The sequence below is a fragment of the Prionailurus viverrinus genome, chromosome B1 (genome assembly GCF_022837055.1).
Source record: "Prionailurus viverrinus isolate Anna chromosome B1, UM_Priviv_1.0, whole genome shotgun sequence".
NCBI classification, from domain to species: Eukaryota; Metazoa; Chordata; class Mammalia; order Carnivora; family Felidae; genus Prionailurus; species Prionailurus viverrinus.
In genome coordinates this window covers 166,308,138-166,326,759 of record NC_062564.1, presented here as the reverse complement: position 1 = coordinate 166,326,759, position 18,622 = coordinate 166,308,138, and the positions used below count along the sequence as shown (strand labels likewise).

The 18,622-nt window shown below is 39.1% G+C and overlaps 1 protein-coding gene across 4 annotated transcripts in view; it reads left to right on the top strand.

Moving 5' to 3' along the window:
• ATP10D (ATPase phospholipid transporting 10D (putative)) overlaps positions 1 to 18,622 on the top strand; it is a 110,537-nt gene that overhangs the window by 15,086 nt on the left and 76,829 nt on the right. The window contains exons 1-3 of one of the 4 annotated variants that reach the window (XM_047857495.1): positions 12,682 to 12,800; positions 12,886 to 12,984; positions 14,939 to 15,133. In XM_047857495.1, coding sequence (XP_047713451.1) covers positions 15,018 to 15,133 — 116 coding nt within the window. In that variant the 5' untranslated portion in view covers positions 12,682 to 12,800; positions 12,886 to 12,984; positions 14,939 to 15,017. Of the gene's footprint in view, positions 1 to 12,473; positions 12,801 to 12,885; positions 12,985 to 14,938; positions 15,134 to 18,622 lie in introns of those variants that run through there. The other 3 variants (XM_047857493.1, XM_047857494.1, XM_047857496.1) reach the window with 3 other exon arrangements.

The following is an 18,622-nucleotide window of genomic DNA, read 5'->3' as shown; positions in this document are numbered from 1 at the left end:
GATTTTTGTTTTTGTTTCCCTTGCCTCTGGAGACATGTTGAGTACAAAGTTGCTGTAGCTGAGGTCAAAGAGGTTGCTGCCTGTTTTGTCCTATAGGGCTTTGATGGTTTCCTGTCTTACATTTAGGTCTTTCATCCATTTTGAGTTTATTTGTGTATGGTGTAAGAGAGTAGTCCAGTTTCATTCTTTTACATGTTGCTGTTTCATCCCAGATAAAATTGTTTTGGTACTTAAAGGGATAAACCTTAAGCTATGTGAAAAAAAATAGGTATTCAGAAAACTTCCTCCCTGAGAGTTTCACAACAAAGAAATTCAAATACCTGAGTAATTTTTAAAAATACGGTCTCCTTGTTTTATTTCCCTTTTTATGTCTACCTGTTGCAGAGTCTTGTTAGTGGTCATTTTAGGGTTACATGCCATAAATCTAAATCTGAAACTCTAATAACTTTAGCATGCACAATAAAAGATACAATGAGATCATGGAATAACTTATATACCTTATGGAAATGGTGTATACAAGATTGTCACAGATATTCCTCTTTTTGCTAAGTATGAGAGGTGGTACCTGATTCTTATGTTCATTCCACAGATATGCATTGAAATCTACTCTGTGCCTGGTACTTTGCAGGACTAGTCTGTATGAGTGAACAAAAAAGATAGAAATCCCTCCTCTAATGGAGAGGAGAGACAAGAGCTAAAATACAAAAATAATTTTATGATGTTGGAAATTGATGCAAAAGTTCTATGAAAAATAAAACTGGGAAGGAGAACAGGGATGGCTGAGGTGAGCCTGTGGCAGGTGGCATGAAGGAGGGGAGGAGCAATAGATTGGAGAGAACTGTGGCACCCGGGTGGCTCAGTCAGTTAAACATCTGGTTTTTGATATTGGCTCCGGTTAGGATCTTCCATTGGGGAGTTTTAGCCCCACGTTGGGCTCTGTGCTGGCAGCATGGAGTCCGCTTGGGATTCTATCTCTCCCTCCCTCCCTCCTTCTCTCTCTCTCTCTCTCTCTCTCTCTCTCTCTCTTCCCCTCCCCTGCTCATCTGTGCTCTGTCTCTCAAATAAACACTAAAAAAATAAATTGGAGAGGAGTTTGGGAGGCAGATACACGTGATGCTGACAGCTATTGTCATAATTAAGATGAGAGCCTCTAGAGAGTTTTAAATTGTAGAAAATTCAGGATGTAACTTAGGGTTTAGTGGTAGAGGTGATGCCATGTGGTGAGATTCTGGATTCAGCTGAATTTGCTGACTGACTATATGTGGGTTTTGAGGAAAGGACAGGACCCCAGGCTGAGGATCCGGAAGGATGGAGCTGCCATCAACTGATAGGGCTAATCTGCAGAGGAGGCAGAAGAGCACAGTTCTGTACATGTTACCATCTAGAGATGGGCTGCCTCGTTGGCAGGCAGATACAGGAGTCTGGAGTTTGGGGGAAGAGGTCTGAGCTGGAGGGCAGTTACATGGGGGGAACCTGTAGAAGTTCTGGTTTGATGGCCCTGGTTTCTCAGTACAGTAGAAACAAGGTCATCAGCAGGAAGAAAGTTAGGAGGGAGATATGGAAAGTTAGAGGAGAAGGTATGAAACAGTTGTCTATGAAAGTGGGAAAGTGAAGAGTTTGCAAATGCTGTGTGATTACCATCAGCAGGTGTGGCTGGCTGGTGGTCCATGGTCAGTAATTTAAAGTGACACCAGTGAGGGATGTTACACGTTTCTCTCTGACACTTTCAACTTGGAGGTACTAACTAGAACAGAGTATAACAGGGATCTGGATATAACTGATTTGAATAGAACTAGGATAAGAGTTTTGCCAAGAGAGGAAAGAAGAGCTAAGGGGTAGAGAGACTACAGAAGGAAATGATAACAGGGTTGACCACGAAATTGAATTTGGATGAGCAGGGAAGTGAGGCCATGCATGAAGGAGCAACAGTGAAAGACTGCAGTTTAGCTGCTTACAGGTCCCTGTGGGGGCAGATGATACTGAAGTCAGGTTAAAAATGAATCATTTAAAAGCAAATTTTATTTGTGTGTACTGAATCACGTTTCAAACATATGTAAAGATTGTTCTATTGAATGCATCAATAGAATGTTTTAAAATTAAATACAAATATTTGAACTTGTTAACTTTAGTTTTTCAAATGAAGTGTGTCTTTAGTTCTTTTTTTTTCCCTAAACGACGTTAAGTTCAGATTTTTTATACTCATCGTCTTCTTTCTTCCAACCCTCATGTTCTTTGGATTACGCTTGGGTAACCAACCACTCACCAAGCTATGTCCCTTGGGTAAATTTCTCAATCGCTCTGAGCCTCAGTTTTCTCATCCTAACATGGGGATAATTGTATGTCCTTTGTTGTAAGGATTAAAGTTACTGTATATTTATCCCCAGCACAGAACTTGGCATGTCTTTCTAAGTGGCAGATATTGTTATGATCTTAGGTTTATTGAATTAATATTTTATTAGAGTTGAATAACCAAATCTCAAAAACATGCTTTTCTGTCATCTTAATATTTAGGAGTACTATCTAGAATTACCAATGTCAAAACATAGTATTAAAAATTGTTATTAACTTTTAATATATGTTTTTTCAGCTTTAAGAATAGACAAAGACATATTAGGAACTAACCATGAGTATGGGTGAGCTTTTTTTTGGTTCCTAGTACCAGAGAGACATTCATACAACTGCAGCATTTTCCCTGCCCTTTTGCTAGCTTAAACCAGTTTTGAAGTCCAAGCATCAGCAAATGTAACTCATTTGGATGTGTGGTCCTTTCAAGAGAAAGTTGAGATACATCGAAGATGAGAGATGGTAAAGCTTTCAGAGTCTGAATGGATGAAAAAATATATATATATATATATATGCACACTCACATAAGAGAATTAAAGAATGTCTTATACTTAATGTATTTGGAAACATTAAGAATGAATAACTCTTCCCAGTATAAAACTATGCATCTAGGTACCACAGTCATATTTTGTATCTGTCTTCTTTTAAAATAAACATGTTGTCTTTGAAAATTCAACTGCAATGATATTAAACATGAGGACCCTCCATTGCTCTGGAGGGTTCCTTCCCTCAGTCTGATTTAGAGGCTGCTTCTGTGATGTAGAACAGTATTTTTTGTTTCTCTCCCCCTCCATCAGCCAGTGTCTGGTTTTCAGGTCATGGACTGAGTAAACGTGGCTTAAGCACTCCTTGTTTTTCTTAAAAAATTTTTTTTAAATGTTTGTGTGTGTGTGTGTGTGTGTGTGTGTGAGAGAGAGAGAGAGAGAGAGGGAGGGAGGGAGAGAGAGAGAGAGAGAGAGCGAGCAAGCTTGAGAGGGGCAGAGAGAGAGGGAGAGACAGAATCTTAAGCAGGCTCCAGACTCTGAGCTGTCAGCACAGAGCCCGACATGGGGCTCGAAACCACAGACCACAAGATCATGACCTGACCCGAAGTTGCATGCTTAATTGACTGAGCTACCCAGGTGCCCCTTTAAGCACTCTTTTCTAAAGATGCCTAAGGGCTATGTGCTTGAGTAGAGTTGACCTTTTCCTATTTAGGGTCCTAAAAAATGACAAAGCTCTCACAAAGATTTCTTCGTTAGTGGTAGAAGTGAAAGATACTATAAGTTAGTTTTTTATACTCCTATGTAGCACTTCCTCCCATGATAATAATCAGCAGTTATCGAAAGTAATTACTTCAGTTCATTGTTTTTGGTGACATATTCTCCTTGCCTGGCCTCTTGCATACATCTAAAAGAATATATACTTCGACTGGGGATTTAGTTCAAGAAGTTAAATTAATAGAGAATATTAAAGAGCACACGGAACTCCAAAATGACTTTATTTGGCAAATCTGATTCCTCTCACCTGGAGAGCACAGAGGATTATGGGACTTCATTATTCAAGATCCAGTTTTCCCACTAAATAAATTGACCCTTGTCATCACCAAACTTGTATTAGATCCATCTATGACTGTTCATATTTTTTCCAGTGATTATGTGGGGTGATGATCTCCTTTTGTAGATCACAGGATAGTAGTTACTAAAGGAGCCCTGCCAACCTGTCACTTTGGCCCCTGATATGACAAAGAAACCAGCAAAGATCTTACCAGCAAATGATCTTACTGCCATTGTTATTACCTGTCAGAGAGAATTGATCTCCTTGAGGGCAATAGGGCTCTTACAGAGAGAATTGAATAAGTTAGTCAGGGATGACCCAGATTGGAACAAGCCCAAGTTTTATCAGGGCTCATTGTGCTTCAGAGAGGGCTACCTGACACATCAAGGTCAAGGAGACTTTCATAGCTTGTAAGTTTCTACTGTGAACAGTTCCTATCTTATTCTCGGAAACTGATAGCTATAAAATTACTCTGTATTTTTTATTGACCCTACTAGATAACTTGACTTTCTTCCAAGATCTTGAACATGTAACAACTTTGATATTTTGTTAGGGTTTTCTTCTCTTAGTCGAGAAGAAGATTAGAAGTCTGTCAAGGCCGGGACTTACTGTTCTCCCTTGCTGAGCTTTTGGAAATGTTGGTTGAAACTGACTGTAACTATATTAAATCTGTAGAAAGAATTGATCCTGCAGGCCTCACCACCAACTTCTGTTTGTGCAGGTTGTCAAGTCACTGGTCATAGCCTTGGTCTATACAGTTAAAGGTGATGGGCTTGCTGGTAACAGGAGTGGTACCTAATAAACTGTTCACTCTTAATTTAAACTTCACATTTTGAAATAAACTGATTTAGCATAGAGTAGTGGTTCCCAAAGTATGGTTCAGGACCAGCAGCATCAACACTACCTGGAAATGTGTTAGACATGCAAATACTTGAACCCTCACCCCAGACCTGTGGAATCAGAAAGTCAGGGATGTGGTTCAGGACACTCTGATGCATGCTGGAGTTTGACAGCCACAAACAGAGCATCTTGACATGACTATACATAGGAATGTTTTTCTCTTTCAGGCAAGTGAGCTTATGTGTGTAATTCAAGTTGTTTGTTGGGTGGTGATGACCTCAGAAAGTTTTAAATGCTAACTGGGCCCAAGGGAATTCATTACTGCATATTTACCTTTGGTAATCTGCCTTGCTACAAACTTTTCATTAAGCATTCATTAAGGGAAACAGGGTTTTTGAGAACTGTTTGCTTTCAAGTACATTTGTATTCAAGAAGGAGCATAGTGCGATATGTTATTTTAGGTACGCTCTGTTATGAAGGATTTTTGTTTTTAATATCTTCTAGAAAAAATTTTATAATTAGAAATAATATAGTTTTAAATGATAATATTTGACTTTAAATTTTCTATAAAAGTAGTATTGTATAGTTGGAAAGGCATGACTTTGGAGTTAAAATTGCATGCCTTGAGTTATTATAAACCCTTCTTTGACTTTTTGTTTCTTACTTTGAAAAATAGAAGTCATAAATGACACTGGTAAATGTATTTCATAAAGAGTAGCCATGATAGAAATGTTAGTACTTATTTTATAAGCAATGCTTGGTTTACATTTCTTTCTTTCTTTCTTTCTTTCTTTCTTTCTTTCTTTCTTTCTGGGACAGCATGAGTGACTGTGAGCAGGGGAGAGAGAGAGAGAGAGAGAGAGAGAGAGAGAGAGAGAGAGAGAGAGAGAATCTTAAACAGACTCCATGCTTAGCACAGAGCCCGATGTGGGGCTCAATCCCAGGACCCTGGGATCACGACCTGAGCCGAAATCAAGAGTCGGATGCTCAACCGACTGAGCCACCCAGGCATCCCTATATTCCTTTATTGCTAATCTTAATTGGTTTTGTGCATAATGATCTCTTGTAGATTTTAGAACTTTATTGGTTTTTTCAGCTTCTGTGACTGAATGGAATATTGGATCATGTAGCATCACTCAGACCTAATGCTTAGGGCAACATTAGACGTTTGTAGCTATTAATTATAAATTCTCCCTTCAAAAACTTTATTTAAAAAATTATAAATCAATACATCTTCATTGTGCCAAAGATAAGAAAGAAGAGTTCATCTTCTATTCCCTTTGTATTCTCACTATCGATAACCGATAGTCATAGCCCTGTGTAAATAATTCTATACTTTTATCCATGTTCTTGCAAATGTATGTGAACATACACACAGTTTGTGTTATTAAGTGAAGCAAACCAAGGCCAGGCCAGTTGTGGATTCAACAGTGCATTAAGAAATACAAGCTAGGGGGGCGCCTGGGTGGCGCAGTCGTTTAAGCGTCCGACTTCAGCCAGGTCACGATCTCGCGGTCCGGGAGTTCGAGCCCCGCGTCAGGCTCTGGGCTGATGGCTCAGAGCCTGGAGCCTGTTTCTGATTCTGTGTCTCCCTCTCTCTCTGCCCCTCCCCCGTTCATGCTCTGTCTCTCGCTGTCCCAAAAATAAATAAATGTTGGAAAAAAAAAAAAAAGAAATACAAGCTAGGTCTGTGGAGCTGCAGTACACTAAGATAGCCCTTGATTCTCTAATCAAGGCTTGATAATATAATCTGTAGACCCTCATGTGCTGATGTGGCCCTTCTTCCAGCCTAAGAATTTGAAAAGGCAGTGGACTTCTGTTCCAGCATCTTGTGAACTGGCAGGCTCCACATTCCTTACAGCCGACAGCACTGCTAAACGGTCTTGTCTTCATGAGGAACTAAGGAGGTGACAAGAGCTGCACCGGCTTATGTGCATCCTAGATCTATGTATACCTTTGCCTATTTTGGTAGGTGGTAACTAAAGTGAAACTTCAACTGTGCCCACGTTTTTATTCTTACCATTCTTTGAATCCAGATCGGTCATTTTGGTCTGTACTTCATTCATGTTTATTAATTTTTGGTTTTGATCATTTCTATTTGCAGGTCTCCATTATTTCCTTTTTTTTTCCCTAACTATACATAATAGTCATTCGTTCAGGTCAATGGATGGATATATATAATTTTAAATAAATGTGTAATGTTCTGTAATGTGGATGTGTCCTAGTGTATGTATCGGCTCTTCCATAATTGAAGGACTCTCATGATATTTCCAAAACTGTTACTACAAAAAACAAACAAACCCCCAAAACTACAGTATACATTCTTGTACATATACCTATACCTATAGGTAAGACTCCCCAAAATGGAATTGCTGTGTCAATAGTTACATGTATTTTCAATTTTACTAGATATTGTTACTTTTTTTTTTTTTTTTGGTGGAGGGGAGATTTTAAGCAATTCATTTCCCATTGCCAGAGGATTTGTTTCCCCGTATCCTCACCAGCACTGACTACAAGAGAACTTTCCTAACCAAGAGAGAAGTTAACAATTTTGCCCAGCTAACAATAAGTGTTCTGAATTTTCTTCCAGTAAATTTACTATAATTTTTACATTTAAGTTTTAATCTACCTAGAGATTTTTTAAATCAAAAATTTATTAAAATATTTTGAAATAAAAATTTATTTATTTATTTATTTATTTATTTATTTATTTACGTTTATTTATTTTTGGGACAGAGAGAGACAGAGCATGAACAGGGGAGGGGCAGAGAGAGAGGGAGACACAGAATTGGAAACAGGCTCCAGGCTCTGAGCCATCAGCCCAGAGCCCGACGCGGGGCTCGAACTCACGGACCACAAGATCGTGACCTGGCTGAAGTCGGACGCTTAACCGACTGCACCACCCAGGCGCCCCTAAAAATTTATTTTTAAATGAGGTATAAAGGATTTTAGCTTTCTGGCTTTCAAGATGGATAACCATTTATTCAGGTATGTTAAGTCACCATTTTCCCACTGATTTGAAATCCCACAATTGGGATATTTGCCATATATTATCTTTCTGTTTATACAAGGATCTACTTTTGGGCCCTCTGCGCTAATTTTGTCTTGCCATTATAACAACCACAATTTAGTGGCTTAGTCCATGCCACTCATAAACGCTGGTTTATGAGTATAGTTCTGTTGATGAAAAGTCCAGGTATGGTGAGACTTGGTTCTTTGCTCAGGTTCTCAAAGGTTGAAATTAGTATGTCATCGAGGCTGAGTTCTTAACTGAAAACCCAGGAAGAATCTACTTCCAACTTTACTCAGGTTGTTGGCAGACCTTGGTTCTTTGCAGTAGTAGGACCTATGTCTCCATTTTCTTGCTGGCCGTCACTGGAAGGCTGCTCTCAACCCCTAGAGACAACCAGCAGCCATCCTTTTGCATTGTATTTAATTTGCTAGATTTTTATGAGTTTTTCCATCAATATTCCTAAGTAAAAGTGGTTTATAATTTTTTGTGGCAATTATAAAAAAGTTTGCACATGTTTTTAATATGTATAGATATTTATATTCTGGTGATAAATGGTTATTCACAGTGAAACTTTTTTATTTTTATTTTTTTTTACCATATAATTGCCTTGCTGTGAAGGAGTGTTGCAAGTTGGGTGTATATAGCATTTGGTTCATGTTAATCTCATACCCAGTCCTTCTCTCCCAGTATTCACGTGCGTTAAGAATCTTGACCTTTAGGGGGTGCCTGGGTGGCTCAGTTGGTTAAGTGGCTGACGACTTCTGCTGAGGCTCAGGTCATGATCTCCAGGTTGGTGGATTTGAGCCCCCTGTGGGGCTCTGCTGACAGCTCGGAGCCTGGAGCCTGATTCAGATTCTGTGTCTCCCTCTCTCTCTCCTCTCCCTCCCCACTCACACTCTACCTCTCTGTCTCTAAAAAATAAATAAACATTAAAAAAAAAAGCATCTTGACCTTTAGGCTCTATGATCATATTAATTAATTTTTAAATTCTAGATAAAATGCTAATGTCCGTTAGTGAAAGCAAAGTGTCCAGAGTCAGGTGTTTTTTGACATTGCATAATTTGGGTAATGTTGGGCTTCAAGTTTCCATGCTTAGCCTGGGAACATGCAGGCCTTTTCATATAGTTAATCTTTAATGGTATTTTTCCATCACTAACCAGCAGCAAGTTTGTTGTAACCCAAATTTTCACAAGTAGTAGTTTACTCCTAAAGTAAAAATGATGTTAGGCATGGAGACTTTAATAAAACCTAGGTAAATGTGTTTTTTTCCTTTTAAACGAAATACTAAATCTCCCTACCTTTAGGGACAGTAGCTCACTCACAAGTCAAGTATCTAGATCTGAAAATTCTTTCTGTTTCTAAGTGATGATAATTGAACTTTTAGCCTTTGGTTCTTTATATGTGTGTGTGTGTGTGTGTGTGTGTTTAATTTTGCTGTTAATTCTGAAGGCAGTGTTTCAATCAGTGGCAGAGTATTAGTCAAATAAAGCATGGGACCATTTTATGTATTAGCAGAACACCATGACAAATCAACTCTCTTTGGAGTGGGCTAAATCTTGGAATGATGAATGATGTTTTGAAAAATAGTAAAAATGCTTCATAGCACGTTGTTCTTTAGAGTTTTGTCTACTAGGTTACTCTGTTTACCCCTGGGAACAGCTGAGAAGAAGGTATTGCTATCGTCACATGGTTGGTTGCCTGGCAAACTCTCCAATTAAATGAAATGCAAAGTTGCTAAAGCTGAGTGTGAGTTATATACAGTTTAAGAAATTAAATATAGATCAATAATTGGGTATAGTTGTTACTGTCAACACTGTGCATATAAATTCTCAATATTTATGAATAAATGCTATAATTGAGAGAACATTTTCCAGATAATCACTACATTTTTTTTGCTTTACTTAGCTCTTAATTATGGTTCACACACCATTGTAAGGGCTTTACGTATATTAACTCAATTAATCCTCAGAACAACCCTTTGATCAAGGTTAGCTGGCAAGTGAAGGTGCCAGGAATTGATGTCAGCGTCTGGCTTTGGAGTCTATGCTCTTAATCACTACTATACTGCTTACTGGTCTTATAAAGCCAGTAGGAAAGAAAACGATGATTTTCTGCAAGAGTCTTTCAGGCTTGGAGAAGCAGATTCCTTCTATTAATAAAGGTAGAAGGAATGCAGTCACAAACTGACTGCTTCTGTTTTCTCAAACTTAAATCTTATTACTCCTGCTTCTAATGGAAGGAAAGCCCGGCTGAACCATGAAAGAGGAAATGGGGTGTTTCGTCTCCTTTCCCCATACTTCCTCGTTTCTATAAAATTCAATGATCAACAGTCATTTGTTGATCATCTAACTTTGGCCAAGCATTAGACTCTGTTGTGGAGTCTGGAAACAATTAGATGCGTTGCCGGACTTTGAAGAAAGAAGCTACCTGCTGCACCCTGAAACAAGTGGGGTGAATGAGCCAGGCTCAGCATTGTAATGGGAGCAGAGCAGGGAATGCCTTACTGTATCTCCTGTGTGGACCCTCCTCAGTTTCCCCCACTCCACAGTCAAACTAAAACGATGAATAGGGGCTGGTGCAGTGAGTGGATGAAATGATTGACCAGCCCTCCAGAAAGCAGCATTTGCAGAGATATGAGGTATAACCTGTGCTTTGCAACCTCCCTGATAAGTCATTTGGGTACTAGATTCCACATTCAGGGCTCCATTCTAGTTTCTTTTAATCAGGATATCCAGGGAAGGGGCCTAGGGAACTGTTACGACAGAAGCTTGGGAAACACCAAACAAGTGGAATACAGTTTGTTCGTGAACATAGTTTGAATTTTGGATAGAATGGTTGAGGATGAGATCGGGTGGTGTGGGGGTCATTTTATGTCATGCCTGTATTTTGTTAATGTTTGTTCTTCTATATGTATCCTACTTAGTGCTGGTTACTTGTCACGTATCTACAGGTGTATTGGACTGAGCATTTACTTAGAGTTGGACGACTATTTAATTTGAAAAGCAATATATTGAAAGATTGGATCTCAGCCCAATTTACAGGGTTTACAACCTTGATTCTGTATAACCTGAGAAATAGCCAAAGTGGAGAGTGAGAGTGGGGAATAGAATGAACAATGTTTGTCAACAGTGTGCCCCATGATTCTTCATGGTGTCTCATTTTTTTCATTGGCAAGCTGAGGTGCAGAGGTTAATTACATAGGTCACATACCTAATAAGTTATACAACTGATATATGAGCTGGAGTCTATAGAGCAGGAAGAATTTGATTTGTCAAAAAGTGGTAAACATTGTGCTTATTCACTCAATTAAAATAGATGAACCAGAAAATGCAGGGTTAGGGTCAGGGGTTATAGTAAAAAGGCTTCTGACAGTTGTTATCATGTGAAAATATGTGCCCGATATTTTGTTGTTTTTTTTTTTTATTTAAGAGAAACTAAATATCAGTATTTTTATGTGAATTTATATCTATTTGCAAAGGTTGGTCCTGTATCAGAAAACAAATTCTAATAATGTGTTTACCGACACCATGAATCAAGATACATCACTGGGTAGAATTTTGCTTAAAGGCCACTGGTTTGTGACCTCTAGATTAAATAATCTCTAAAGTCTAAGCTTTAAAATACTATGATTCATGCTGATTCTTAATGAGGTATGACTTACTCTGATTTGCTTTCCTTTTGATATCTTAAGTTTTGCTGTAGATTTATATGAACTATTATTAATAACAACCTTCTTTAAGCAATAATGTATTTTTAGCTTTGCTGGGATAAAGAAAGATTAAAAGGCTACCTTCTCCTGGCCATGATAGGAAGTGTTGCCATCCCTGAACATTCTAGTTCAGCTGCTGTTTTCCCCTGCCTTTCTGCCATAACAGAAAGTAGGTCTGTTCACTTCCGTGTAGACCTTCGACCCATTGTGGAGTCACATTCAATCATTGTCTTTCCAAAGTGTGTATAGCAACATACTAGTTAATCTCGAGACCAATTCAGTGCATTTTGACCAGTATTAAAATGGGAGAGAGACCAAACGAGAGTGAAAATAGAGTAGAATAGAACATGCATTGCAAGTAATAAGGATAAGAATTGTTTTATAACTTCTGTTTCAGCTGTGTTTGTATTTGTCTGTGTGGAGGTTCTAGGTTACATCACAGAACGTATTTCTCACCAGTCTGACAGTTGACAAATTTTGAAAATGCTCGAGCTAGAATGTCTAAGTAGATCCTTGGTCATTCCTGCTCGATATAAAGTGGTTTAAATTCTAAACTGGAAATTTGAAAGGATATTAACCACATCTTAATTACCTCTGCATCTGGTCTTTTTGCAATCCCATGAAGATGCTATTAGTGTCTCTGTCTTGTGTAGATCAGTCCTTTGATCCAGTATTCACTCTTCAGGAGAGAATGGCAGTGCTGAGGGGAAGGCATTACAAGATGAGTCACCTGGCCTTGGAGAGAAGGACAGAGATTCAATGGCTGAGGAGGATGCTGGGGAGGGCAACAGGCAGCCCCAATTCAGTCCTCACTAAAATTCCCTGGGATTGAGAACGGGGGAAGGGGAAACACAATACATGAGTAAATAGAGCCCCTAATGAAAGTGTTCTCATACCATTTATACCTTCAGCGGTTGGGTCATGTGTTTGTTTGATATGGAAAAAATTTAAACTTTACTATCCTTCCTGTTCTTTAAGACTTTCCAGAAGTTTATGAGGAGTGTTTCAGTGGGTGTCTGTTTGTTTTGCTAGATCACCTACACCTCCTGGATCTCAGCGCGTTTTGGACATGACTGAGTGTCTTCAGTGGGCCAGGTATCGCTGGCAGCGGCTGATGGGCAGCACACGCAGGGACGACGAGGAGAGGCCGTACAACTATTCCTCTCTGCTCGCCTGTGGGAGTGTGCCCTCTCACACTCCCAAACTGGCAGCAAAGCACCGCGTTGTTGTCCCCCACCTTCGGCCCTTCAAGGATGAGTATGAAAAGTTCTCTGGTACCTACGTCAATAACCGAATACGAACAACAAAGTACACACTTCTAAATTTTGTGCCAAGAAACTTATTTGAACAATTTCACAGGTACTTTTATTCTGTTTTTGAAAAAGAAGATTTTACGTTCTTTGTCATTCTGGTTGATACAAGAATTTTCATTTCTATAACGTAGGTTACCTAAGCCTGCGACTTGGGACATTTCCTTTGATGACTCTGGTAGAGTCTATTGTGAAAAGATGACCCCTCACGTTTACACAGCGCTTTACAATTGGTAAAATGCTTTCTCTTGACCAGGGAAGATACTGTTGTGTTCATATTCTAGATTAGGAAACAAAGTTCGATGCTGGGGTTTACCCATGGTCATGCCAGTGATAAGGAGCAGACCAGGAGCCATAGCTCTGAGTCTTTTCACACTTGCTTCCATGTTCTTTCCATTAGACCAAGCTGCATTTTATTTTCGCTTTTTCTTACTTGATTATAGGGGGAAATAGAGCTCTGAAGCAAATGCAGATATAAGATGTTACTAGGTGAAGCAACGACATAGTTCAGTTTAATATGTATTTATTGAAGCTCTCCTGTGAGTTTAGGCATTGAAGGAAATGTCTAAATGGTGCTCCTTTCCTAATGGAGTTTGCCATTCAGCCGAGGAAACAGGAGATGTATACAATGAAAAGACACAGTGGATGTGATGAGTGTTATAAAGTCCTACCAAGTAGGATGGAAGCCTCAAAATGAGCAATAGTAGAACAATAGAAGACGAAATGGCGTTGAAATTTAATTGTGGAGAGTGGGTGAGATTTTCAAGGCAAAGGTGTCGGCAAAGCACATTTCAGATGCAGGAAGGAATAGGAGTAAAAGCAGAAAGGCAGTAGCATAGATTTAACTGAGGCCTGGAATGTGGACCCTTCTGCCTGACACCCTTAGAAGCAAATAAAGGCAGAGAGAACATTTAGGAAGATTCCGTATATACTCTGGTGAGTGGTAAGACCTGAGCTTAGAAAAATGCGGGAATGAAAAGAATGATCTATTACAGATATTATGGGTTAGATACGGAGAATTAAGTAAAAAGATGGTGTGAACATTTTGATCTGAGTTAACCAGAAGGATTAGCAGAAGACAGGAATGAAAAGAAAGTTGGTTTGATTATTTTGTTTTTATAAATGTTGAGTTTGAGATGCTAATGTGTGAATAGAGAGATTCTCAGCATTCATTATTCATTCTACACATATTCATTTTCATTATTCACTCTACTTCGGTTCCACATGCATTTATTGAACGGTGGGTATGTTTACAGTATAGATGTGAATTTGTTGAATTAATGGCTTTAAATGCTATGGGTGAGTCTGTCTTTTATGAAGTTCATAATCTAGTACACTTGATGGAGCTAGAATCTGGAACTTGAACAGAGTCCAGGGCCAGTGTTGTAAGTTTGGATGCAGTCCACATGAAAACAATAGAAGCCAAAAAAGTAGCAAAAAGAGTTAAGAAAGAAATTTTCAGAGCAGAAGGAGTTAGAGGCGAGGAAGGGAGAAATGTGGGGAAATTATTTTGAGAAGTTTAATGGTTAATGGAGAAAATTCATGGTAAAAACTCAAGGGGCTATGCAGGATTGAGATTTTAAGGAAATGAGCCACTTGAATTTACCTTAGGGACCAGTGGAGAAGTATTTGAATATGTAAAATAAAGGAGTGGAGGAAGTTCCTGAAAAAGTGCATAGCCGAAGAGCTGAGATAGAAGGGTAGGTCTCCAGGGGAAAAAAACCCTCTCGGGCTTCTCTGTTTATTTTGAGCCTTGTTTGAATTTAATGTTCAGACTTGCAAAGTAACTTCTGAAGGCTAGAGAATTGGAGTTTTAAAAAATTTATTTCTACTATGTGTTAAACACTGAATTTCCTCTAAATTTCTAGAGCCTTTAAAATGAAAATAGTGTCTTCTGTTATGCTTTATGTCATGTTTTACACAACCCAAGACTATCCTGCTCCAATATTCACTATTATGTATTTAATAAAAACTACCTCCTATTTATTGAAGTAATGCCCTGAGCTGGATGTCTGCAGGAGTGACACATTGCTCAGATCCGTCAGGTTGTGCTAGTTATCTATTTCGTAGCATCGAAAATGAAACAGTAGAAATTCGTTGGAAGGCACCCTGTGGTATTGTTGCCTCTCTTGCTTTAAACTTGTATGTGATTTGTTAACACCTGCTTGTGTGTGTTTGGATTTGCAGAGCTGCCAATTTATATTTCCTGTTTCTAGCTGTCTTGAACTGGGTGCCTTTGGTCGAAGCCTTCCAAAAGGAAATTACGATGCTGCCTTTGGTGGTAGTCCTTACGATTATCGCAATTAAAGATGGTTTGGAAGATTACCGAAAATACAAGATTGACAAACAGATCAATAATTTAGTAACTAAAGTTTACAGTAGGTAAGTGGAACAGGAGCTGTGCTAGGGAATACCCATGTCTTAGAAATGTTACTTTTTTCCCCCTTAGATGTGTTCCCCCTTAGAATGTTACTTTTTTCCCCCTTAGATGTGATCAGGACCCTTTTTGGTGATGGTGGTGGTGGTGCTGTTTTCACCTAATATTTGTTGAAGACCTGCAGTGAGTTTAGTTCAGGTGTCATAGCAGAACCAAAATGTGTAAGATGGTCCTGATTTAGGATGGTCTGATTTAGGATTCTTTGACTTTACTGTGATACAAGGCAGTATGCATTCAGATTTCAAATTTAGACAGTTTCCCTGGGTGAGTGATGCGGTAGGATACTTTCATGATGCTGGACAGTAGCAGGGAGCCTCAGTTCCCAGTCAGCCCTGTGATCAGGGGGGGTACATAATTATTTTGTACCCATACAACATTCTGTTTTTCACTTTCAGTACTGTAGTCAATAAATTATGTGAGATATTCAACACTTCATTATATTTTAGTATATGTGCTGCCGAAGCGAGCACTAACACTTCATTATAAAATAGGCTTTGTGTTAGATGATTTTGCCCAACCATAGGCTCATAGGTAAGCATTCTGAGCACGTTTAAGGTAGGCTAGGTTAAACTATGATGTTCTGTAGGCTAGGGGTATTACATGCATTTTCAACCTACAGTATTTTCAACTTGCAATAGGTTTTTTGGGATGTAACCCTTTCATAAGTCAAGGAAGAGCTCTAAAAGTTGTTGTCAACCCAGGAGTTGATAAAGCAAAAGCTTCTATAATTTATTATAAGTGGAATTGAAAGCATTAAACTTCAAACCATAAGAAAGAAAGCAAGCAGATAGTTTTTAATACTGGATGTTATAATTTGGGATTAAGAAGAGGATGGAATAAGAAAAATATGAACGGATATGAAAACAAGATGGGATATGGAAGAAAAGACCAGAAGTACCTGTTGAGGAAAGGAATACTGAAAAATGGGGAAGAGTGGGGTTTTTTTGTTTGTTTGTTTGTTTTTAAAGATTTTATTTTTTTTTTTTTATTTTTTTTTTTATTTTTTTTAAACATTTTTTTAAAATTTTTTTTTCAAAGTTTATTTATTTTTTGGGGGACAGAGAGAGACAGAGCATGAACGGGGGAGGGGCAGAGAGAGAGGGAGACACAGAATCGGAAACAGGCTCCAGGCTCCGAGCCGTCAGCCCGGAGCCTGACGCGGGGCTCGAACTCACGGACCGCGAGATCGTGACCTGGCTGAAGTCGGACGCTTAACCGACTGCGCCACCCAGGCGCCCCAAAGATTTTATTTTTAAGTAATCTGTATAGCCAACGTGGGGCTCAAAATCACAACCCTGAAATCAAGAGTTGCATGCTGTACTGAATGAGTTAGCCAGGCACCCCAAGAGTGTTCTTTTTTGTACACAAAACTAGAGGCTTATAAAAGTCTTCCCACTGCAGCAGCAAAAGGTATTCATAATAGGTCTTTTCAGAAGCATATATGCTCTGTTGGAGACGTGTATCTCCAGTATTTATTAAACTGAAAGACTGTGTAGCTAAGAATAAAGTCTGTAAAGATGAGTTTTGAACTGTGCTGTATGTTGTAAATCTACATCTACAAATTATACCTACGATACTGGTATCCAGAGATAACTATAACACAGCTGTATATTCCTTTAAGTCCTGTGCTCATTGTGTACATGTGTTTTACAAAATTAAGATTGTGTTGCATATATTTTTATCCTAGTTGTTTTAGCTTAATACTGTACCACAAACATTTCCCATGTCTTTGTGAAGATGAAATTTTCATATTCCATACTTTTATGAAAATGAATTACAAAGTTGATAATATTCTCTGGCATTATGTTTCATGAGAAATGTATCTACTTTTTATTTTAAAATGCTCTTTTTAAAATTTTTTAATGTTTGTTTATTTGAGAGAGAGAGAGAGCATGAGCAGGGGGAGGGCCAGAGAGAAGGGGACGGAGGATCCAAAGCAGGCTCTGTACTGTCAGCACAGAGCCCGATGTGGGGCTTGAACTCATGAACTGTGAGATCATGACCTGAGTCAAAGCCAGACACTTAATTGACTGAGCCACCCAGGTGCCCCTGTATCTACTTTTTAAAAAGTCATCTTTAGGGGTGCCTGGGTGGCTGAGTCGGTTAAGTGTCTGACTCTTGATTTTGGCTCTGGCCATGATCTCCTGGTTCATAAGATCGAGCCCCATGTCAGGCTCTGCACTGACAGTGCAGAACCTGCTTGGGATTCTCTCTCTCCCTCTTTGTTTGCCTCTCTCTCTCTCACGTGTACATGCTCACTCTCTCTCGAAAATAAAATAAATAAACTTTAAAAAGTCATCACTAGAACAGATTTGTGAAATTCTGAATCTAATATGTTAATAGCTTTACAAACAAGTTTATAATGTTATTTATTTATTTATTCATTCATTCATTCATTCATTCATTCATTCTCGGGTAGGAGTGTTCTGAGGAAACAGAATATATTTTTTTTTTATTAAAAAAAAATTTTTTTTTAACGTTTATTTATTTTTGAGACAGAGAGAGACAGAGCATGAATGGGGGAGGGGCAGAGAGAGAGGGAGACACAGAATCTGAAACAGGCTCCAGGCTCTGAGCAGTCAGCACAGAGCCCAACGTGGGGCTCGAACTCACGGACCGCGAGATCGTGACCTGAGCTGAAGTCGGATGCTTAACCGACTGAGCCACCCAGGCGCCCCGGAAACAGAGTATATTAACTTGGCCTGAGGTAACCCACTAAAGGAGCCGTGATGAGAAATGAAGAGAGGGAGTGTTAGGCCTACTGTGAAGGGACTTTACCACCAGGCCACTGCTTGGACATTGCACTAGCCAGGGTTGTCCGGAGAAATAGAACAAATAGGAATGAGATTTATTATAAGGAATTCGCTCCTGTGATAAAAGAGGCCAAGAAACGCCAGCATCCACAAGCTGGAGTTTCTGGAAGGCCAGCAGCGCACTATGAAGGGCTGAGAGCCAGAGAATTGATAATGTAGATTATAGTGCAAGTCTGAAGGCCTGAGAACCAGGAATGCTGAGGTCAGACTATCAGTGTCCCAGCTCAAGCATCAGAAAGGCAGATAGTAAATTCAACCTTTCTCTGCCTTTTTGTTCTCAAGGGATTGGGTGAGGGCCATCTGCTTTACTCAGTTCACCAATTCAAATGCTATTTTCTCCCAGAAACACTCTCACAGACACACCCAGAAATAGTGTTCAACCAGTTTCTGGGCATCACTAGTGAAGTTGACATGTAAAATTAACCATCAGAGATGTTTTCCTTTAGTGGCAGAGAATTCATCTCTCTCTCTCTCTTTTTTAAAGTTTTTATTTAAATTCCAGTTAACATACAGTGTAATATTAGTTTTAGGTATACAATATAATGATTCAATAATTCCATAGATCACCTGGTGCTCAGCACAACACGTACCCTCCTTAACCCCCATCAGCTATTTAACCCA